Source organism: Medicago sativa, chromosome 3 (assembly GCF_051527215.1).
Source record: "Medicago sativa cultivar Bolivia chromosome 3, Bolivia_mono, whole genome shotgun sequence".
NCBI classification, from domain to species: Eukaryota; Viridiplantae; Streptophyta; class Magnoliopsida; order Fabales; family Fabaceae; genus Medicago; species Medicago sativa.
Genome location: NC_140751.1, coordinates 51,980,381 through 52,005,414, shown reverse-complemented (window position 1 = coordinate 52,005,414; position 25,034 = coordinate 51,980,381). Strand labels below are relative to the sequence as shown.

Genomic DNA, 25,034 nt, shown 5'->3' with positions numbered 1-25,034 from the left:
GATATAGACATTTGTCACTTTCAAATTATAACAAACCCAACATACCATGGTATTCTATTTAAATGACACCAACAATGAACATTATTGTACCCCTAAAAAAACATTATTGTAGGAAAATTTATTTGAGGGTATAATTGAAATATGAAAAAATCAGTCCAAAATTCTCTATTTTCATTATATATATAGTATAGATTTATGGATATCACTTTCCATAATTTTAGCTTAGGTTGGTGATGACATGCTGTCATTACGTAATTTTTAGGACTTATTTTGACATTTTGATAGAGTTCTAAGCAACATTAAGTGTCCAGGAGCAGTTAAAAGCATCAAATATGGAAGAACTGGAAGAAGCCAATCGTACTGCGATTTGCTAATCGCAATACGATTTCTTGAAGTCAGAAAGCATGTTTTTTGAAGAGTTGGATCGCAATACGATCCATACCATCGTGATACGATTTCAAGGAGGGCTTTAAAGGAAATTAGGGTTCAAAGTACCAATCGTGGTACGATTTGTGCCATCGTGGTACGATTTTGGGCGATCAGAACTTGCCTATTTAAGCTGAAGTCAGTCTCAAACAAAGGGGATTACGATTTTGGAGAACTAAAGTGCGATTTTAACACCCAGAAGGCTGCAGCGGAGAGGATTTCATCATCTCTAACCCAGTTTATGTATGTTTTAATTCTTTCATTGATTATGCTATTTGTAAACTCAATTATGAGTAGCTAAATCTCTTAGAGATTAGGTCGGAGATGAACCTATGTAACCCTAATTGATCATATGTTGCTGTGAAACTCTATTGTTTATTAATGAATTTCTAGTCTTTATTCAATTCAATTGTTCTTAATGCTTTTTATATCCTGATCAAATATAAACATGATTTCGTGAGATCGAATGACTACTGACCATAGCTTTCGACTTAGACCTAATTAAATTGTTCTGATAAACATGGTTAGTCTAGGAATAGATAATCGTTTGTTAGTGATATTAGGTTAACGTTCATAAAACCTTCAAGGATTATTAGACCACCTAAGGAATTAGGGGCTGTAGTTTAAGAAGAGGGTCCTAACTCAAGGGATTGATTAGGGCTAATTTGTTAACTATCGTGAAACTAGAAAATCATTAGTAATAATAGGTGCAGTAACCAATTAGGGGAAGCATAGAGGATTCGAAGACCTGATCTCATCTCTCTCCATATTTTCTTAATCAAATCTTATTCTTTTTATTTGATTTCATAAAATCAAACCAAATCTACTGCCTAGTGGCAAACAAAAATAAACCTTTGTACATCCTATTTTTATAACGCGATTGAATTTTTGAAGTTAAAAACAGTCCTCGTGGGAACGATATTTTTACTACTTCGATAGTATTTGGTGCACTTGCCAGAGATCTATCAAGTTTTTGGCGCCGCTGCCGGGGACTGTTGAATTATTTCAACAAGGCAATTACGTTATAATTTAGGGTTTTTGCAATTTACTTTTCTGTTTTTTTTTTATTTTTATTTTTCTGTTTTCATATTCACTTGATTATTTTGCGTTGTGCAGTGCTACTAAGGTATTTTGCTGTTTATGCGAGGTAAACAGAGCTCTGACGACCTAGAGTACGATCCGGAAATTGAAAGAACTGCTAGAGCACTTCGGAAAGCTGTCCGATCGCAAAGGTTAGCTCAATCCGTTCCACCGGGTGTTCGAGAACAAGTACCGGAGCAACTCTCAAGTGAATCTGAAACAATCTCTTCTCCTAAATCTGCAACTATGGAAGGAGAAGGAGTTGTACCACCAAGACCTAAACTAGGAGACTACGGGTTAGCCACTCATCGCGGTCAACTGACCCACACTTTTCAACCAGCTAACCCCGTAGCTTTCGACATCAAGACAACTGTCCTCAACGGTTTAAGGGACAAGCAATTCGATGGGACTGAAGCTATGAGTCCTCATGAACACTTGAGTCGCTTTGCTGAAACCTGTGAGTTTTGTGTGCAACCAGCCACCGTGACTGAAGCACAAAAGAAGCTAAGGCTATTTCCTTTCACCTTGACGGGAAGAGCAAAAGATTGGTTGCTAACAATTCCAAACGGGACTGTCCAAACATGGGAAGAGTTAGAGCTGAAGTTCTTGGAGAAATATTTCCCGATGTCTAAGTATTGGGACAAGAAGATGGAGATCTCTAACTTCAAGCAAGGAGAAGGTGAATCATTGTATGATGCTTGGGAGCGATTCAATTTGCTTCTTAAGAGATGCCCTAATCATGAGTTCACCGAGAAACAATACCTCCAAATCTTTACTGAGGGGGTGACACCAAACACAAGAATGTTCTTAGATGCTTCCGCGGGAGGTAGTCTCAAGAGCAAAACTGATCATGAAGTTCAAGCTTTGATAGAAAACATGGCTGGAAATGAGTATCGTGCTGAAGCTAAGAAGAAGGAAAGAGGAGTGTTTGGGGTGAGTGAACAAACTGCTATCCTTGCTAACCAAGCAGCGATGAACAAACAAATCGAAGCTCTAACTAAGGAGTTTCAAGGCTTCACTTTGGCTCATAAGCAACAACAAGTAGCTGCAATCAAGTGCGACTTATGTGGTGAAGAACATCCCAATGGTGAATGTGTTCCAGAAGGATCAAATGAAGAAGCTAACTTCATGGGAGGTTATCAAAGGCAGAATCAATACTACAATTCAGGCATTAACAAGCATCCAAATCTAAGCTACTCAAATAACAATGCTTTGAACTCTCAGATGCTCACTCCTCCTCAACAACAACAAAGGAAGCCATCAGCTCTTGAGGAAACTATGATGAATTTCATGAAGATGACTCAAGGCAACTTTGAAGAGATGAAGAAGAGTCAAGAAGCTGAAAGAAAGAACAATGAAGCTTCTAGGAAGATGCTTGAAACTCAACTGGGGCAATTAGCTAAGCAATTGGCTGAACAAAGTAAAGGCGGATTCTCAGGTAACACTAAAGACAACCCTAAGAATGAGTCTTGTAATGCTATTGAATTGAGGAGCAAAAAGGTTTTGACACCTTTAGTTCCAAAAGCTCCAAAGAAGGTTGATGATGTAGTTGAGGTGGAGGAGAATGATGTAGTTGAAAAAAATGATGAGGGTGTAGTTGAAAAAGAAAATGATCAGGGAGTAGTTGAAAATGAAAGGAAGAAAAAAATAGAGGGAGAAAAAAGTGAGAAGTTAATTGATGAAGATTCAATCTTGAGGAAGTCGAAGAGTCAAATTTTGAAAGAGGGAGACAAACCACAGGTTATTCCATCATATGTGAAGCTTCCATACCCTCACCTTTCAAAGAAGAAAGAAAAGGATGAAGGCCAATTCAAGAAGTTCATGCAACTTTTCTCACAACTTCAGGTGAATATTCCTTTCGGTGAAGCCCTTGATCAAATGCCGTTATATGCTAAGTTCATGAAAGACTTGTTGACTAAACGAAGGAAGCCTAAGGATGATGAGAACATTGCACTTTCTGAAAATTGTAGTGCTATTCTTCAAAAGAAGCTGCCACCTAAGTTGAAGGATCCTGGTGCCTTTACTATCCCTTGTTCAATTGGACCGGTAGACATTGGTAGAGCTTTATGTGACTTGGGAGCAAGTATAAATCTGATGCCACTTTCAATGATGAAGAAGCTTAAGTGTGGGGAACCAAAACCAACAAGAATGACCATTACTTTAGCTGATCGGTCAATCTCTTATCCTTTCGGTATACTTGAAGATGTGCTAGTCAAGGTTAATGACTTGGTGTTCCCAGCAGATTTTGTGGTCTTAGATATGGCTGAAGATGAGGATATGCCACTCATTCTAGGAAGACCTTTCCTTGCAACTGGTCGTGCTTTGATTGATGTTGAATGTGGAGAGTTAATGTTGAGATTCCACAATGAGCAGGTAGTTTTCAATATCTTTGAGGCAATAAAGAACCAAGATGATAACCACAAGTGTTACCGGATTGACGTTAGTGAAGAAACAGTCGAAGAAAACTCCTTTGAATCTCAACCTATTCAACCTATGGAAGGGGAAATTGTGAAGCTTATTGAAAGTAAGAAAGAGGTTGAAGATGTGGATCTAAGGAAGTCTGGTGCACAAGGAACTTTCAAGGGCAAGGAACAAAAGCTGAAACGGTACCGTGAAGGAGGACTCCCAAACAATGAAGAGGGGGAGACATCAACTGATCCTTAGGGATAGTCATCAGTCAAGCTAGTGACGGTAAAGAAGCGCTGGGTGGGAGGCAACCCACTGATTTATTTTCAGGTATAATTTATAGCTTTTAGCTTTTAAATTTTTTCTTTTGGAACAAAACACAAAAACAGGCAGAGGATTGTAATACAAAACTGATGTTGTATCACAATCTCCCTTTCCAAGAATAATTATTTTTCAAAAGTAGAAGTCCAGAAAAAAGTTTAAATTTTAAAATATTGGCATTCTGACTTTACAAAATCGCATTACGATTGTAAAATCGTAGTACGATGGTGAAGTCAAACACCTGGACTTTGACTTTTGATATCGTATTACGATTGGGGTATCGCAATACGATAAATGGAAAAATTTTGCACCCTTTCTGTTTCAAACAAATCGCACTACGATGGTAGAATCGCATTACGATGGCATCAAGAATTTGAAAGATATAACCGTTACAAACTGCAATCGTAATACGATTATACAATCGCAGTACGATTTTATCAGGTTCTATAAAAACCCAGCAGTTGCAAGCACAACCCATTCGACCCTTTTCCTAGTGTTACTCTGCCCAAATTTCTCCTGAAACCCTAACCACGAAATTCATCCCTTTTCTACCAATTTTTCATCTTCCTAACACTTCCCAACATCAATTCACTCAACAACCTTCATCTTCATCCACATAATCCAACATATTCATCCAACCCTTTTCACCAAATCATCCAATTTTCATCAATGGCACCCAAACAACAACCACCTTCCAAACCATTGACCCGTCAACAATCCAAGCCTAAGAAAACAACCACCCAACCTTCATCTAGCCAAAACAAACGCAAACGAACCGCCGTCCCACCAACAAACGTTAACCGGTTCATTTCCGAAGATGCTAGAGCGTGGTTTGATTATTGCAAGGGTTTTGAAGTGGTGGGAGAACGAAAATTTGATGTGGTGAATCTCACAAAGTATCCAATCTTTGACACAATGCTTCGTGAGAGAGGATGGGAAGAGTTGAACAACATGGTACCGGAAGAGAATAACAAGTCTGTGGTGATGGAGTTCTATGCAAACGCTCGTTTCACGGAAACGGAATATCAATCCTACGTTCGAGGGAAGGTGATAGATTTCAGTCCTGCTGCTATAAACAATTTGCTTGGGATAATTGCACCGGAAGAGTGTGCGGTTCGGAGATTGGAGCGTGAAGCAAAAAGTTGGGGTGATGATCGATGGGCTGAGTTGCTTGCCCAAATGTGTAGGCCAGGGGCTACATGGAAGAAAGCCCGGATGTTGACTTATGCTGAATTTTTGCCCATTCCAAAGGCATGGGCCTCTTTTGTTATTCAGACGCTTGAGAGCACTTCTTGCTCCTCTGAGATTCCTCTCAAGCGAGTACTCACTGTTTCTGCTATTCTTGATCAACAACACATAAATGTTGGTGAACTCATTGCCAACAACATTCATATGATCGCAAAGGGTAGCAAGTCAGTCTATGGGCATGGGAGCATGATTAATTGGCTATGTGAGAAGATGCTGGTGTTAGAATTTGAGGGTGACTTGCATACTCCTACCACAAAGCCTATCACTGACAAGACTATGGATGTCTTGATGAAAAAGTACGCGGATTATATGCGGAGGAGAAGCGGTGAACCTGAAGCACCACCACAGTAACAGCCACCACAAATGGAGCATGGAGAGGGTAGTAGTCAGCATGGTTCTTACCCTCCAGTTCATCCTATGGTTCTAGAGTATATGTTCAGTTCTGCTAACTGGATGAATGAGACCTCTGATCTCATGTGGGTTAACCGTCCGAGGTTCTCCGCTGAGTTTGCTGCAGAGGCACAGATGCATAGGAGGCCTATCACCGGGTCTTATGAGAGGTTTGACAAGTCTAGGGAGTCTATGGATGCTTACTTTGATCGCCAAGAGCGATATGCTGCTTTCATGAAGAAGGAGATCACTGATGATTTCAAGGCAGGAGAGAAGGCAGATGCTGATGACTTCTTTGATGGGATACCCGGGACTGCTGGTGATGATGATGTGGATATGGGACTGGATCACTGAGGGTCCAGCTTTGCTTGTTTTATTGTTTTGTTGTAATTTTTATTTTCTGTTGAACAATTTTATTTCATTCCGTATTGTTTTTTTTATTTTCTCGTATTGTCAGAAGTCCATTGAACTAATTTCCCCGTTTGCGATAAATTTGCACTTGTTTATTATTGACGAATTTGTTTGTTATGTGACCTATTCCAGTTTAGTAACAGTTGTCTGATGAAACGGTATTCTAAAAGTTCAAAAGGAGGGGTGACTTGATTCAAAGGCGAAGTGTAAGGCGTTGCTAGGTAGTCACATACTCCCACAAATCTCAGCCATAAGGTTCATTGCCAAATCTTGTTTTTCAATTTACTTATATTTAGATTAGTTTTCCATGCAACTACATTTCTAGAACTTGCATTGTTTCTCTATTATTAATTGGTCTTTGTCAATTACACACTGAGGCAAAAGTGCTTGGTCCTGTGAGCCTTTTTGAAGCCTACCCTGTTTTAATTTGTTGAATTTATCCTTTCTTAACCAATTGTGAGCCGGTAGGATTAGAACTTTTTGTTCGGTGACAAACTACATTACAAGCCTAGAGACTTTTAGGACTTGTCCCTTAATGTATTTTCTGAGTTAAGGCATTGTAGAATGTTGCTAAAGATTAAGTTTGGGGTTGCTATTGGAATTTGCAACCAAATTAAGTTTGGGGTGGGGGTACTAGAGAATAAGAGAACAAAAATGAAAGAAAAAGAAATTGTCATGCAAAATATACACAAAAATGGTGTATCAACAAAAAAAAAAAGAAATTGAATGATGAAAAAGGGACAAAACATTTAAAATCCGAGTAACTTCAAACTCGATTGTCCCTAAATGTTAAAAATATTCTCTAGTACCTTTGCATTGATTGTTATTCCACAAGGTGAATGATTGAAGGATTGAATTTTGTGCTTTAACTTCCGTAGGAATGCCTAACTCAAATTTTGTGTAGCCTACTTATCCAAATATATCCCACCTTTCACCTAAGCCCCGTTATAACCCTAAAGACCTCAAAAGTGTGTAATGATATTGACTTTGATTGATGTTTAGAAACTTTTCAAGCGTATGGTAATATGTAGACCTGCATGTCGACTGGTAGAACCCTGTTTCAATTGAATGCGTGGAGTTGTGAATTGGTGGATGCGAACAAGTCAAACTAGCTCATCTTTAGCTAGAAGGAGAATGAACTTTTGGGTACTATCGTTTTGTCAGGTAACTGTTATTTTACTGTCGTTTGTCACTGTTGCAAGCAAATTCCTTGAGGACAAGGAATGGTTTAAGTTTGGGGTTGTGATGACATGCTGTCATTACGTAATTTTTAGGACTTATTTTGACATTTTGATAGAGTTCTAAGCAACATTAAGTGTCCAGGAGCAGTTAAAAGCATCAAATATGGAAGAACTGGAAGAAGCCAATCGTACTGCGATTTGCTAATCGCAATACGATTTCTTGAAGTCAGAAAGCATGTTTTTTGAAGAGTTGGATCGCAATACGATCCATACCATCGTGATACGATTTCAAGGAGGGCTTTAAAGGAAATTAGGGTTCAAAGTACCAATCGTGGTACGATTTGTGCCATCGTGGTACGATTTTGGGCGATCAGAACTTGCCTATTTAAGCTGAAGTCAGTCTCAAACAAAGGGGATTACGATTTTGGAGAACTAAAGTGCGATTTTAACACCCAGAAGGCTGCAGCGGAGAGGATTTCATCATCTCTAACCCAGTTTATGTATGTTTTAATTCTTTCATTGATTATGCTATTTGTAAACTCAATTATGAGTAGCTAAATCTCTTAGAGATTAGGTCGGAGATGAACCTATGTAACCCTAATTGATCATATGTTGCTGTGAAACTCTATTGTTTATTAATGAATTTCTAGTCTTTATTCAATTCAATTGTTCTTAATGCTTTTTATATCCTGATCAAATATAAACATGATTTCGTGAGATCGAATGACTACTGACCATAGCTTTCGACTTAGACCTAATTAAATTGTTCTGATAAACATGGTTAGTCTAGGAATAGATAATCGTTTGTTAGTGATATTAGGTTAACGTTCATAAAACCTTCAAGGATTATTAGACCACCTAAGGAATTAGGGGCTGTAGTTTAAGAAGAGGGTCCTAACTCAAGGGATTGATTAGGGCTAATTTGTTAACTATCGTGAAACTAGAAAATCATTAGTAATAATAGGTGCAGTAACCAATTAGGGGAAGCATAGAGGATTCGAAGACCTGATCTCATCTCTCTCCATATTTTCTTAATCAAATCTTATTCTTTTTATTTGATTTCATAAAATCAAACCAAATCTACTGCCTAGTGGCAAACAAAAATAAACCTTTGTACATCCTATTTTTATAACGCGATTGAATTTTTGAAGTTAAAAACAGTCCTCGTGGGAACGATATTTTTACTACTTCGATAGTATTTGGTGCACTTGCCAGAGATCTATCAGTTGGTTATGATAAGATTGAGAATCCAACTAAGTTTTCTAGCTTTCCTTCATTCATATCTAATTAGTTTGTTTCCTCCACTTTTGTGGGTTTGTTCCTTTTTTTTATCTTATCCCCAAGAGTTTTTGAACTGATTAATGGGTTAATTTTCTTTTGATCTTATTCATAAGAGTAACTATTGTCGCAGCCTTTATTAAATACAGTTACAAAATCTCTATATAAATAGAGGACTCTACAAGTAAAAAAACACATTAAAGAGTTATATTGAGTTGTCGAGAATCTTTCATTCTTCTCCCTCTTTCTGCTCGATGCATTTTAGAGCTACTTCTCCCCTTTCTTTTATGTCTCTTCAAAATTAAGAGTGTTCTTAAGATCATAGTCCATATCGAGATATAATGTCCCTTCGAAATTAAGAATGATCTTAAGTGCATAGTCCATTCGATAATACATGTCCCTTCAGATAAAAAATATTTTTAAGATATAGTCCCTTTTCAAGAATAATGTCCCTTCAGAATTCAGAATGATCTTAAGAGAATAGACCCTTTTCGATATTTCCTTCCCTCGGAGAAGTTAGAGGTAATAAAATGGTGGTAGCACCATATTTGAGTGGTCATAGTACCATAGTTGGAGAAAAAGGTTAGTATGGTGATAACACCATATTTGAGTGGTTTCAATACCATAATAGAATGGTCACATACCATATTAGAGGGGTTTCAGTATTAAATTTGAGTGGCCTTAATAGCTATATTTGCGGGTGTAAGTCTCGACCGATTAGCTACAGTGCAATAATTAATCGCACATCTGTTGTTGGGCTTGTTTTATTCTGGAGGTGGTTGAAAGTCTGGCTTGCACAATTTTGGACAGTGCCACAAAACGTATTAAAAAAAGCGACCAGGTCAACCAAGTAATAACTTCGATAGCTGAAAATTCTTTTTCAAAATAGACTTTGGAAATCCAAATATAACAGTTTAGAAATTCAAAAATCAACAATTTTAAGACGGAATAATTGCAATTCCAGCAATTTTAAGACGTTTCCTTTTGCCATGTCTATCGAAGAAATTATTGACTCGGTTTTTATTGTCCCCAAATACAATAAGGATATAAAGGCTATAGAAATACATCTTTCAAATGAACACGATAAAGTGATTGTTGTTATAAACAATAACACTATGAAATTCACATACGCGTTCTAAATCTGTTTGTAATTTGTTTTCAAAAATCAAAACTGCAGTGTGAGTAAATAACTCTAACTGCCAAGAGAATATGAACCCCAAAAAGGTCCTATAATTGAAATCAGCAGCTATCATCAAGAAGTGACACTGGTTCACAATTTATTTAATACAATTGTGAGAAACAAGAGCACATGTCTAGCAAGTATATGAACAGGTAAGTGCTACTCCGCAGCCTAACCGGACCATAGAAAAATTCACTAATATGTCTAGTTAAATCAATCTAGTTGGTGGATCAAGTGAATGGTGGATAGACATTAGCGTCTCACGTCACGTTTGTTAAGATTGACTTATGTTCAAAACACACGCGACTGCTGAAAATAAAAAAGTGTTGTTAGAATATTCTTACACCTTTAAAGTCATTGGCATTCGTGACATGAAGTTGCAACTCACGTCCAAAAAGAAAATTATTCTCCAGGACGTGATACAAGCTTCAAAGATAAGAAATAATCTTCATTTCATATTTTTGTTGAATAAAATTTAGTTTACTCGGAGTTAAAGAGAAACTTGTACATCATGCATTCTTGTTGGAAAAGACTACGCCTTTGATGGTATATAAAAATTAAAATTCTCCCTCTGTTTTACAAGTTGTGAGATTTTAATATTTGACATGTCATATACCTTTGATATCAATTACGACACATTTCCTTTTATTTTGTTATGTTTCGGATTTTAGAATCCGAAAATCCCTATAATATGGTTCAGATTTCATAATCTGAACAAAGGGTATTTTCGAAAAAAAAGTAAATAGAATGCTCGAGTAAACCATAGGATGAAAAAAGTAATAGTCAAGATATAATATCACCACCATTTCCTACCGAAGGTAGATAAACCCAATCACAATCCTCACCACCTCGCAGAGCATACACAATGAATCTGTGATAGATTCTAGTTTAGTTTTTTGAATTGTCAAGAAATTCACCTTGTGTTGGCAAACCAACTCATTAATTTTCCTCATTTTCAATTCCCCCCAACCCTTTTTACCAACTTCTTAACAATTGTCTCATCATATCCTTAATAAACAACTTTATATGCCTAATGTCTAAAGATCACGAGCGATGTTAACCCGACTTAAATGACCGGAGATCACAAAAATAGGTCTAATGGATAATAACTAGAATATGCTATGATAAAACTAGAAAAACATGATTCTTGCAGCAACAAGAGGATGAGATAATAGAAACTCTTAATGAGCCTAATAATCTTTTCGGTGACAATATTTTTAACTAATTTTGCCTATTGTTCCAACGACGTCTTTAACTTCTACGAACTTCTTAACAATTGGTTCTTCCTCTTTTAAAAGAAATTCCTTCATGCTTTTGTAAGAGAAAAATCCTCCTCCCATCCAATTCATTTCTTCCAATTCCTCCACGTTTCCTCCCGGTGTTTCCGGCACTATAGCACCACCTTCTTCCATAACAATCCGCAATCTTGTTGGAGGCCTTATTGAACAACTGGGCAACACTATCTCAATCTGAGAACCATTTGAATCTCCTTCCCCCGCCGCCATAAAATGTGTTGTATCAACATCTACATTCGAGACTTTACTCCCTTCTCATCTCTGCTTACGCGTATTCGCACCCCTTCCAACCGATGCTGCTGCCACTATTTGAAGACATTCTGGATTCCGGAAGACTCGATGCATTTGATATCTTCTTCGGTCACTTCCTCCATTCTTCCTGCTGAATTTTTAGATACCAGTCTCCTTTAGATGTGTTTTTCGCAATATGTTCCTTCTCTAATCTCTCGATAGTTAACTATTTGATCTAATTTTTTGTACAAAGCAGCTAGCGATCGAGCTTAAGATCAGATAGTTAACAACTCTAAACAAATGTTTAACAAACCTAAATTGGAAACACAGCGCTTTCATTTTTAAGATTCACCATGAATTGGATAGCTGTTGAATTTATCCTTCAAACTAACAGGTCCTATTGCATACACAAATCTCACATTCAATGTTCATACAATGGCATTGGCATTGTCATAATCTAACCCATTTAACTCCTACCATTAAATAATGAACTAAAGTTATAGTAGTTCCAATTTGTCTCAAATCGATATCTTAACAGAAATAACATCGAGTTTACTGCACCGTTGTTTAGCTCTTACGTGAGCCTTCACAGTTTTGTCCTTAAAAATGGCCTTAGTAGGTGATTTATAAACCACTCGTCTTTAAGCATCATATCCTTAATAAACAACATTATTTGAGGATTTCAAGTGCAAAAACTTGTGTAATCTTATTCAAGTATCAACTTTGCTATGTCTATAACCGGTGTCCAAGACAAATTTGAAGAGGACTCAAAAATGAATTGTCTATGGAAAGAAAAAGAAACAGAAAAAAAAAATCCAAAATCAAAAACTTTACATGCCTATCAATGATATGATATTTTAGAAGCACTTCTCAGAAGTACTTTAGAATAGCTTAACTTGCTGTTGGTTTCCACTTCTCATCATTGCACAGAATTCTTCATAGTTGATTCTACCATCCTGTGGAACCACAAAACTGAGGGTTAAACTATGGAACTAGAATAAAAACTTGTAGTAACACAAAAGAAAATTGACTTACATGATCTGTGTCGACTTCAGATATAATTGTATCAACTTCAGATATAATTTCCTTGATTGTGGCATCATCTCCCATACCATATTCTTTCATTGCAGTTTCCAGTTCATCTCTTGTAATAAACCTACAAATGGGAACAATTAGGCTCTTCATTGGGATATGCATAACACTTGGTGCATGTTTGAATCAGCGATGAATTTGGCTGAATCAAGATGTGCCACTGTGATTCTGGCAAAAACTACACTTTGAAGCATGATTTTGTCAAATTCACCATCAATCTAAACATGAACTTAATTGCCAGACATGGCCTTGACAACAAACTTGAAACATAAAACAAGCTACGACTGAGCCAACAAAATGTAAAGCCTAAAGCGAGATTGTATACCACAGGCAAGCTTAAAAAGTATAGATTCAAATTGTGAATTGGAAGATCTTTTTTCCTTAATTGTGAATCAAATCTTCGTATGAATTGTAAGATACATTGTCAACAAAATAAGTCATATTTAAGTAAAAACAAGCGACACAACAAAATTATAAGTTGATATATCATCATATATGAACCTCAATATCATTCAAGATTCAAGTTATATATCAAATGACAAAAGAATAGTGGTTGTTATGCAAAGTTGACAAAAAAAATGGCTACACTAAGTTGAGGTAGTGATTTATTAGAATGCATCTGGATTCATTCATGATAGTGAATCGGGATTCATCATAACAAATCGGGATTCAAGATCGGATTCGTGTCCAAATAGATACACACTAGAGATTCATATTGAATTGGTTCAATTTAGTATCAAACTGAGATATGAGTCACATGTATCGTAAGATAGTAAAGTGTAACTCAAAATATTTTCGGGGTCTTGGAAGCTATTAGTAAATAAATAAAAAATTCAAAGGCCTAAAACAAGGGACTTATTAGCTTGACCTTGGAATTTTCCTAGAACTAAAATAGTCCAAAATTCATATGAAAGGCATACTTAAAAGCAAATGAAGGAAAAAATTAGGATGGAGAAGAATACAAGATGAAGAACCTACCCACTGCTGTCTTTATCAAAATATTGAAATGCCTTATAAAGATGGTCATCTCTTTCTAACTTGTGTCTATGCATTGTAGCAGTGATGAATTCAATGCAATCAATTGTGCCATTTCCATCTACATCAGCCTACATTTTATGCCAAGTAATGTAAGTTAGGAAAATTTTCAAAAAGAAAGAAAAAGAAATAGTTGACAAAACTTAAGAATATCTTACAGCTTCCATGAGTTGCTTAACCTCAGCTTCTGAAAGCTTTGAGCCAAGTCTTTGCAATCCTGCTTTTAGTTCTTCATAGGTGATTGTACCACTATTGTCTGTGTCCATATTTGTAAACATCGCCTTCAAACCTCGGATTTCTTCTTCAGACATATTCTCAGCAATGACCTAAAAGAATGTTATAAATCCGTTTAGTTTTGAACTGGGAGATCAATATATAGATTGGCGAAATTGAGAGTCATCGCTGGATCACAAGAATGGTTTTTTAAAGGTAATGTTGTATACTCGTAACCATTGATTAACATTAACAGAATTATTAAGAAGCTATGGCTTGAAATTAGCCTTGGTTTGAAATGGATCCATAGACTAAGTTTGTTTGGATTGGCTTATTTGACATAAGCTCGCTAGGATTTCTTATGAAACCAGCTTATACCTCATATGTAAAACAGTTTGACTTAGTTTTATCTTTTGTTATAGAAATAGCTTATGCATGAACACTTAAATGATAAGCCTTTATACTATATGCCCTTAATTAAGCTGTTTATCCAAACAGTAAGCCTGTTTGGATTGGCTTATTTGACATAAGCTGTTTACAACTTATTTATATGTACAACAATTTGACTATTTTAACTTTTATTATAGGAATTCCCTATGCCAAAGCACCTAAGTGATAAGCACTTAATTAAACCTTTTATCGAAACAGTGCCTTAGGGTTATTTAGTATACTATCTAGAAATAAAAACACACATTAAAGATCACTTTGGTCTCTCTTAATGGAGATTCTGGTTAGACATACCTTCAATGCAAGTTTCTTTAGTTTATTCATAGCTCTGAATTGCTTCATTCTAGAAAGAACTGCGCTGTCTATAGGCTTATCAGAAGCATTTCCACCTTTAATCCAAGGGTGCTCTACTCATCATGAAAAACATATGAATCAGTTAGTAAAGAAAATAAAATCCACTAACCAAGAAAATTCATATGAATGACATGCAAATTCGAAATTAAACAAATAATCAATACGCTGCGAAATAACAGAAGCAATCATGCATTTACTGGTATTGATAATAAAATTTCCATGTAATGTAGCAAGCATATTAGAATTACACACCTAGAACCTGTGCAGCAGTAATGCGTTTCTTCGGTTCCTGTATAAGCATTTTACGAACAAGATCCTTGGCGCTGTCTGAAATTTTAGGCCACGGTTCACTTTCAAAATCAATATGACCTTCCAATATTGCATCAAATATTCCCTTTTCAGTCTCTACAGAAAAATATGTGATAATAAAAATTAGATAAGCCTCGAAAACATGCTTTAAATTTTTTGTTCTAGTTGATAATTCTTCTATTGTATGAAAATCAAAATCATAGTTTACCAGCCCAAAATGGAGGTACACCGCTAAGTAAGATATATAGTATAACTCCTGCACTCCATATATCTATTTCTTTCCCGCATCTGCGACGAAGAACTTCTGGAGCCACATAATAAGCACTTCCAACTATATCGCGATACACCCTTCCTGAAAAGCATTCATTGGAGAAATTTAGGTACATAATCTTGCTTTTATTCAGATAATCAGAAGATAAGCAGTTGTGAAACGTACTAAAGTCTAAATGAGAGTCTGCAAATACTAAGGCTGATTATCCCTCATAAATGCAAGATGGCCCATCACATTATACATGGTGTAAATTTTATATCCACATTTCAAGCATGTATTATTATAATTCATTGTCATAATTGCATACACATGGAGAGAAAAGAACAATAATATGAAGCTACTGGTAAATGAACTGGCAGAAGTTAATTCCAACATAAATCCAAGACAGGTTCTGACAAAACAAAGCTATCAATAACAAGTATGGTCAACAGAGCTACTTTAGTAACTGCTTGGATAGATATAGCATAAGTGCTTATCATATAAGTGCTTACATATAAGCTATTTCTATTTCTATGCCAACAGATCAAATAAAGTCAAACTGTTTTCATATACGCTATAAGCTGTTTTCATCAGCTATCCTGGAGAGCTTATGAAAATAAGTTGAAAACAGCTGACGGACATGTCATGTTTGCATATGTTCTCAAAAAACTCTTTCAAAAATGATTATGTCGGTAGATAAATTGAAATAAGTCAATCCAAACAGACCAATAAGTCTTCCTCACACACCCTTTTAAGAAAGGAAACTAGAACAACCATATATTAAAATTTCTAAAGCTAACATACTAGTTAAACATGAACAATATACCATTAAAATTTGCTATAGGAATTGGAACCGAAAAATATTACTCGAATTCTGGATGGAACAATTATTGACCCGACTTAGCTTAATTTACAGCGGAACTTTCGATTACCATGACTCTTTTCTTGTTAGGACCACATAGTTAAGATAAAAAATGAAATGACAAATGAGTGGATCAAAAACAATTTACCTTCTTCAATGAAAACAGACAAACCAAAATCAGTGGCCTTAAGAAGTGCATTTTCATCTTTACTAGCCAACAAGAAATTCTCTGGCTTGAGATCCCTATGCATAACTCCCATAAAATGACAAATATTCACAACATTAACAATCTGTCTACAAATAGAAGCAGCAGCTTTTTCACTATAATGTCCTTTAGCAATAATCCTATCAAAAAGTTCACCACCAGCACAAAGTTCCATAACAACATGAACTGAATTCCTATCCTCATAAGCTCCTTTAAATTCAACAATATTTGGTTGACCACTCAAATGTTGCATGATCTGAATCTCTCTCTTTATATCTTCCCTATCAGATTTACTCACAAGTTTCCTCTTGGAAATTGACTTGCAAGCATAAAGCAATCCAGTTGAATTCTCGGTGCATAGAAACGTTACTCCGAATTGGCCTCTACCTAATTCTTTACCTAGTGTGTAGAATTGTTTCACATCTTCCAAACCTTTTCCTAGGATTGTGTTTGTGTCTTGCTTGATAAGAGGTTTTGGACTTGGAGCAGAAATTGATGAAGGCTTGGTTGGTATTTGAGGTTGATAAGAACTTGTTGGTGCTGTTCTTGATGTGTTGACTTGTTCATGATTGTTCCTATGATTGTGCATACCAGAAGATTCAGCATATCTATAACCACCATTGTTGTGTTCTTGTTCTGAATCTTTGTCTTTACTTAACAAACACCCCATTTTTTCTGATTCTCAAATTCAAGTGTTTCAACTAAAAAACAATAACAAAGATTATTGATTCAGTCAAAAAAAAAACATAAAGCTTTTGATCATAAATCTAAAGAGAATGTGAAAACTAAAAAGAGAGAGAAAACAAAGTTTGATGCACTTTGATGAAGAAATATAAAAAGCTATTAGTATTATAAGGCTTGATTCAAAGAGTGTGAAAGAGGTATTAAAAATATATGACGAAATTATAGGGAAAAAAATATATGAAACAGGAAAGAATTTGTATTGTGAAAGTTTTTGTTTACTTTGTGGGCAAGTAATATTCCAATATTTCTATATATATGATGAAAAACTTTAATGTTGTTTTTAGCATTAAAAAAGTTTACGCGTCAAAATAAAAGCATTATAAGTTTCTCAAAATAAATTTTTTTTACATAGTAGTAAATTAATTTTTAATTTTTAATTCTACGATAAATTTATTCTTCCTAATTTTGCATTAGCGTGTGCCTGTTTTTTTTCCAAAAAAAGTTGTGCGTGTCACTTTTAAATTATTTCCTTTATCCATAAGTGACTTATTTGACCAGTCTAGATTAAAATAATATATAAATAAATAGAGAATAATAATTTTACTAAACCACATTTGTTAAGTAATCAATGTATTTACCATTATTATTATAAATACAAAGTAAAATATATTAAATTGAGCCTAATGTTTGTATCAACTAAAAAAAAATATATGAAATATGAGGCGATGTAAGTTGTATCGAAATGTACTTAACATTAGATAAAAAATTGAAATGGTTGATTTATTTTGCGACAATTTATTTGACAAACGAGGTTGTGAGACGGAGAGGGTATTATATTCAATTATATAACTAAAACTATAAATTACAAAAGGTTATTTTATAAAATTGAAAACCCTTTTACTCATTTATAATTTTTATTAATTCCTCTCAATTATTTTTTTCTTAATCTATATAAAACTACACTTATTTTGTATAGGATACACCAAGAGAAAGAAGACAAAAAATAGCTTAATGTGGAACAGGTCAACAAGAACCGTGTATTTTATAAGTTTAAAGTTGAAAGTCACATTGGTTTCACAGGAAAAGAAAGGGGAGACAGATCAGAGAAGCTTCCTTGACATTGCGAGGGAGGGACAGCTCTTCATCATCACATCTTATGACTAAATGAATGAATCAAAGTTTATCAAAGATGCATGCTACACGTCATTCTGCTATTTGACTCATGGTTTTATATTATAAAACATTTTAATAATACATACAATGGTCAGATAAATATTAAAAAAAGTTTGTCATCTTTTTCCAAAGTTGGATCTTAGTTGCCCACTCACCAAACTAGAAAATAGATTGGGATTTTGCTACTTTTTATAATGTTTATGTTTGTTTTTATATGAAAAAATTCTATCGACTTAAATTTGTTATGATTGTTATAAGTCAATAGTCAAGAGTGGTAATGATTATTATTTTTGATAAAATTGTTTCTTTTTTTTTCTGTATTATATTAAGTAGTTGAAGATTATTGACAAAATAATAGTTGAAGTTTCATTAAATTTTGAAAGGACAAATAATTATAAACAAAACTTTAAACCCCTCTCTAAAAATAAAATTTTTCACTAAATTTGTGTTTGTTGTTTTTGAAATTTAAAAAAGTACTTTAGAAAAAAGATTTTACCTTTGAAGAGATTATCAGGGTTGAGTCGGTGTCTAAAGTTGTGCAAGACACATAGCAATGCGCTGCCTCCAACAATGTAGATAATCTTTCGAGGCGAAGGGACATACAGAAAAGAGGGAGAGAAAAAAAAAGGCTCGTCAACACAAAGCAAAAAGGAAGAAGAGAATAAAAAAGATTTGAATTTCAGAAATTTTTTTCGGTGTATAGAATGAACTATGCGAATTCTCTATTTATTGAGAAATTTTCATAACTAATATGTGAGTAACTTTTCAAACAATTAATTCACTTATTAGATCTAGTACAAAAATATTTCAATTAAGTGTCAAAATATATTATATTGTTTACGAAAATATATATCATATTGAGTAAAGAAATATATTATATTGAGTACCAAAATATATTATTGTAACTTGGGATTAAGAAAACACTTTCTTTTTTTGGTTGAGAGAAGGGGAAAAAAACAAAAGAGAAAGAAGCAAAGAAAAACTACATTCTAATAAAGGACACTCTCATAGCATCAATTAGTAAGGCTGAGGATAGACATGGTAATGGTTGATGAACCATCATGAGAGACTCTCAATGATTAGCAGCTAGTTTTGCAAGTATATCGGTGCAAGAGTTTCCTTCTCGAAAAATATAGTGAATGGAAATATATCACTCCTTATCCAAATACATCCGAATGAGCTCCAAGAGGTTTGCATGGTGATGAAGTCTCGACACTTCCTTTGACACTAAATGCACTACATGAAGATAGAAAAACAAACAAATTTCTTATAACCAGCCTCACAACAAAGCTTAATCACAATCACAAGAGCATGAATTTCTGCATGCAAAATAATGGGTAGCACTTGGGTGACAGGGTGCATTTAGTTTGGACAATGTGGTTGGTGACATTGGTGACATTGATCAACCACAATGTCATAAGTGGTTTTCTTCTCTCTCCTTCACAAGTTTTTTTTTTTGTTTTTTTGTATGCGCGTGACATTGTGATTGGTCAATGTCACCGACTACAATGTTACCAAAGTGCTACCCCAAAATATTGGACAACCCCACACTACCATAGAAGGAAAATTGAAATTTTCCCTCAAAATTCCCACAAAATAGCAAGAAAGCACTTTCTTATAATGTTTAATTAACATTTCCGAATATTTTTTTTTATTTTTGAAGGAAACATTTCCAAATAATAAAATATAAATATATATCGTTAGAGCTTACTCCGTTCACAAAAGTTATGTACCCCCACACACTATATAAACACCATCACTGTCCGCGATCCATCCAATAGTTATGTACCCCCACACACTATATAAACACCATCACTGTCCGCGATCCATCTAATGCGAGACTTATTTTCAATTTACACCACACTAGTTCTATCTAATATGGGACTTTGTGTTTGGTATTTTAACTTTCAATTTTCACACTTTCTAACCGAACTTCAAAATATTAAGACCCTTTCCCCTAATAATATGAGGGTTGAAACAAAAAAAGAATTTTTTTACGCAAACATAATCATACCTTAGTTTTTTGAAAATTATGTTTCAGATACACGTATTCGGTACCATATTTATGATATAGATAGTCGTTAGATCAAGATCAAACACTTCAAATCTAACCATGAATTTTGAGTTTTTAAAAATCTAAAATATAAGCTTTTTTTAGCTTAATTCAATCGGTAGGGACATTATATACTCCATCCGGTGCTATTTATAAGAGAAAGTTAGGTCAACAAAAGTTAATGTTTTTGGACTGAATTTTTAACTAGATACATCAACTTTTGTTGACTCAAGTTTCTCTTATAAATAGGACCGGATGGAGTAATATATAATCGGTATTAAACTCCGATCACTACATTTATTCTCCTAAAAAGAAAAATTTCTAGCCAATAAATTACTTGAATTTTAGTGATTCAATAATCTTCAATATGATGACAGAATAAATATGTGGAATTTCCAAATCCCATAATATGCCTTATCATCCCCACGTTTGAATTGACATGAACAAGAAACCGAGTGATTAATTAGATCATCAAAGTATGTGATCTGCATTTACAGCCACGTGATCGACAAAAAAATAAAGAGCAGTTGCAAGCCTCATTTAGTGCTTTTAAACAGCAACACAACACTTTACGCGCTTTTCGTTTGGAATTTCAGTTTTTCCATTTAAAGTCAACCACACACACACGACATAAAGATTTTGTTTGGTAAAGGTTTCTCAATTTACATCTCATTTCTAGAGTATAGTAAACAAGAACAATATTTTTTTTTTGACGGAAAATAAAAAACAACTATCTCACCTTATTTGAGAAAATTATTTATCACTTACTCAAAAATTTAAAATTTGATTGGGTTCTCCAAACTTTCAAATTCTTTAAGATTTGTTTTGTAAGAATAAATGATTATTAAAATCATCTACAAGTTTTTGTCAAAAAAAAAAAAATCATCTACAAGTCCTAGCTCTTCTAACAAAATTGTTGAAATGGTACATCGGACACGCCCTAATCAAAATTTGAACTCCTGCTAATTCACTTGTGTGTGTGAGTTTTCAATGACTATTGTCATTTTGTCTATCTACAAAAAATAATTAACAAAATCTTAATAAGTTTGTTCTCAAATGATTGATGTTGCAGGGAGTTGATGGTATGTGATTTGTTACTGTGTTGATGGTCGGTTCATTTGCCAAATTATGACCCGGTTTACACTTGCAAATGCCCAAACTTGGTGTTCGTTTGTTATAATCGGGTAGAGTTGGATCCAATGTGTGGTTCTTATTGGTTGTATTATCCATTAGGGTTGATTCACGTGGATTGAATGAGTCAGGCTTTATGTCCACCTAATTTTTATGTATTTCCCTCCATTTTTTAATAATATATAGGGAGATTAGTCACTTTAGTCCCTGAATAGGAAAGGAGTCGTCACTTTAGTCACTGAATGCAGATAAATTGCAAAATAGTCCCTGAATGTAGACTTTTAGTCAATTTAGTCCCTGAATGCAGACTCCGTTATTCAATTTAGTCCCTGAATGTAGACTCCGTTAGTCACTTTAGTCCCTGAAATTGACCGATAGAGTCTACATTCAGGGACTGTTTTGCAATTTCTCTGCATTCAGGGACTAAAGTGACTACTTATTTTCTATTCAGAGACTAAAGTGATTAATACCCCTGATATATATGAACACTTGACAAAAGATTATATTAGAGTGCCAACTTAATTGAGACGTATACAGTATATGCCTAGAATGTATCTCTTGAGTTGGACAAAGTTCTTCTACGTCCATGAAGCTGATGTTTATGTTTTTCTTTCAACTAACCTAGTGAATATAACTAATTCATCCTTTAAAATGAAAAAAATGAGAAATTCATGGTTCAAATCCCAACACCATATATTGCAATATTCCAATTGAACTATGCTCACATGACAGGTTTATGTTTTTTAAATTACCTGCATAAAGAATATAGCTTTCAAGTTTCAAGTTTTTTTATTTTAAAGGTAGTTTAAAGTTAAAATTAGTTTTTCGAGTTTTCATGTATTTTGTTTGGTCTGTGGAGATGTCAATTTTTGGGTGGTGCTTTTAGAAGATTTTTTTATTTATTTTTAGTTGGATGGGTATTTGAAAATCAACTAACAAAAGCTTTAAGCTTAATTAATTATATGATCAGACAATAACCAGCATGGCATAGGCACCAAAGCGGCACCGTCCTTTGTCCATAATCCACGAGTTTAATTATATTTATTTTCAAAATCACAATTAGCATGTTTGTTACAAATAAAAACTGATGTATGCATTTCCATTGACCATTGTGTTGTTCTACATTTTAATATACTCCTTTTCCATTATGATAGCTATCACATAAACATCAGCTATACTCCTCTCAATATACTCCTTTTTCAATATACTCCTTTCTAAGAAAAACATAAACATTTACACATCCCCTATCTTTCCTCTATTTTATATTAAGTTCGTTCCTAAGACAATGTATTTATTTGGTAATTCATATTTTCTCTCGGAACACATGAATGTGTCTCGAAATAATGATCAAGACTATTCTCATGGCCGGTCATCGTATAGACTCTTTGAGTACAATCTTACTGTCCCAAAAATCTCAAAAATATTCATATGTTTTGATTGACTTGTGTAACCTCGTTTGGTCCAATATCAAACTTCATTTCTCGGTACTTTGTTTGATATTTGAAATATGATTGAATGTTGTTTTTGGATTTCCAAACTGTTAAATTTGAATTTCCAAATTCTATCATCTACCGAAGTTGTTACTAGGTTGAGTCACGACCAGGTCGCTCTCTTTAAGACGTTTCGTGGCACTACCCAAAGTTGTGCAAGGTAGACTATCAACCACGCCGCCTCCAGGATAAAACAAGCCCAGCTACAACTGTTCGATTAACTACTGCACTGTAGAAAAATCGTTCGAGAATTACACCCTCAAAATATGGCTCAATCGTTTGATCGAAGCCACTCGATACGGTACGTAACCGCTCTATTCGAAACCGTTCAAATTAATATGGTATTATTACCATTCTATTATGGTGCTGAGACCACTCAAATATGGTGTTACCACCATTCTAACTTCTCCAAAACATGAATATGGCACTACGACCACTCATATATACTGTTAAGATCATTCTTTAATATGATCTTAATAGTACTCTATATCCCGAAGAATCATATATTATCGAAGGGACTATGAACTTAAGACCAAGGGACTATGGTCTTAAGAACACTCTTAATACCGAAGGGACAGAAAGGAGTAGAAGCAGAAGAAACTTGTTAAAAACAAGTCGGAGGGAGAAGAGAGGAAAAAACACAGGAAGCATCGACTGTGAATTTTCGGTGTAAAGAATCAAATGGGGCGAGCTCTCCTTTTATAGGGAGAGTTTGTAACAAAAAACGAGTGACTTGGGGATTAAGTCTGCTTAATCCTTAAGCAAACGCGTTTTGTTTCTTAATTGGATATATCCGAAAGTTTCTGGATATGCTTTTGGATCGGGTCAGATCGTAACAAATTTATTTGTTACGCGTAGCGCTTACGGATAATGATTAAATTAATTAATTAATTAATTTAACATTTTCAAGTGACAAAAAAATATATGTCAATTTTTTTTTAAGCGTTCACCCGTTCACAAAATTGGGTACCCCAAGGGCACACCCTTGGAGGTCACTTTTCCCATATATAAACACTTACTAGTTGGGGTGACCCTTCAATGTGGGACATTTTTAAGTCACACCCACACACTAGTTTTTTCATAGTGTTTTTCTTTCCAATTTTCTTCACTAGAATTAACTAGTGTTCCAACAATCCCCCACTTGACTTCAAAATGGTTTCGACAAATAACGTAAAACGTTTCCATAAGATTTGCTAATATACAAAGGTGTCGCCAACAACTTGAACCTTAGCATAGTGGAAGGTATTCTGATTTAACAAGAGTTGCTTACAGCATTGAACTCTATCTCAGACATAGAATCCACACACAAACCTTTTCATAGGTGTATTCTAAAAGCCCGTGCGTTTTAAGGCCCTGCACGTGTATCCCGGTTTTAACGAATGCTCTAGGAATTCTGCCTCGAAATTCCATAGGACCGGCCTAAGTTCCACATTCGTATAGGTGAGTCTATCAAGGGTACTCCTGTAGCTGTGTACCCCACTCAACATAGAGTATAGATCTCATTAAGAGTTACTATTACCTCATCCTTCTTTTGCTGCAGGATCATGCTTTCTAAATTCTTTCTCTCATAGCATGTTCTACCACTTCATGACTTGTTTTTACCCATTGAACCTATTTCTTGGGATCTCCAGTCATGTAGGTCGGGTTACCATCATTTGTGGGCTATAGGCATTAGTCCCATCCTACTGGATGTTTCTTGGACTTTCTCTCTATTAAGTCCTTTCGTCAAAGGATCAGCTAAGTTTTCATTCGTACGTACAAAATCAACTCTAACCGCTCCATTTAGAGATACACTCTCTAATCGTGCTATGTTTTCGCCTTATCTGTCGTCTCTTACCATTGTAATAACGATTCTTAATCTTTGCAATAGCCGCGGTACTATCGCAATGAATTAACATAGCCGGTAACGGTTTCTCCCATGAAGGGATTTCAGCTAGCAAGAATCTTAGCTAACTTGCTTCTTCACTAGTTTTCTCTAGTGTTCTCATCTCAGATTCATTCCATAGTGGACTGAGTCAATATCATTTGTTTTAACAAACAACTCCTCTAGTGATGCTCAATGTGCAAACACTAGTCACTAAATATTCATCTGAAAGATGTTCAATTCTATATCTTGTACCATTTAAGTACAATATGTTACTCCTAGTGAAGTAATCTTAGAGTCATAGTCTTCTTAAGACACCTCATGACTCTTTCTATAGCATGGCAATGCTTCCCATCCGTCTACTAGTAAACTTGCACAAGAGTTTCACGACATCGACAATGTCGGATCTAATACATTCAGTGGCA

The 25,034-nt window shown here is 34.9% G+C and overlaps 1 protein-coding gene and 1 non-coding gene across 2 annotated transcripts; both read right to left on the bottom strand.

The window, feature by feature from the left end:
• Nucleotides 1-2,145: 2,145 nt before the first annotated feature.
• Nucleotides 2,146-2,252, bottom strand: LOC146938169 (small nucleolar RNA R71). The gene has a single exon (XR_015033786.1). It is a non-coding gene; the product is annotated as a small nucleolar RNA R71 (small nucleolar RNA).
• A 9,882-nt stretch (nucleotides 2,253-12,134) lies between these two features.
• LOC146938168 (calcium-dependent protein kinase 2-like) lies at nucleotides 12,135-17,038 on the bottom strand. Its single transcript, XM_085752179.1, has 8 exons — nucleotides 16,158-17,038; nucleotides 15,106-15,249; nucleotides 14,841-14,993; nucleotides 14,529-14,641; nucleotides 13,733-13,900; nucleotides 13,518-13,645; nucleotides 12,483-12,603; nucleotides 12,135-12,403 (listed from the first exon to the last, which is right to left on the bottom strand). Exons 1-8 carry the CDS (start codon nucleotides 16,882-16,884, stop codon nucleotides 12,329-12,331), a joined length of 1,629 nt encoding a protein of 542 aa, XP_085608305.1. The 5' UTR covers nucleotides 16,885-17,038; the 3' UTR covers nucleotides 12,135-12,328.
• Between the last annotated feature and the right edge of the window lie 7,996 nt (nucleotides 17,039-25,034).

What these genes read in the sequence shown, in the direction of transcription:
- LOC146938168 (XM_085752179.1), bottom strand. Translation starts at nt 16,884, where the DNA reads ATGGGGTGTTTGTTAAGTAAAGACAAAGATTCAGAACAAGAACACAAC. An exon ending in TGTACCTCCATTTTGGGCTG is followed by an intron (nt 14,994 to 15,105) that starts GTAAACTATGAT and finishes ATTTTTCTGTAG; the next exon opens with AGACTGAAAAGGGAATATTT. An exon ending in TACTGCTGCACAGGTTCTAG is followed by an intron (nt 14,642 to 14,840) that starts GTGTGTAATTCT and finishes CATGATGAGTAG; the next exon opens with AGCACCCTTGGATTAAAGGT.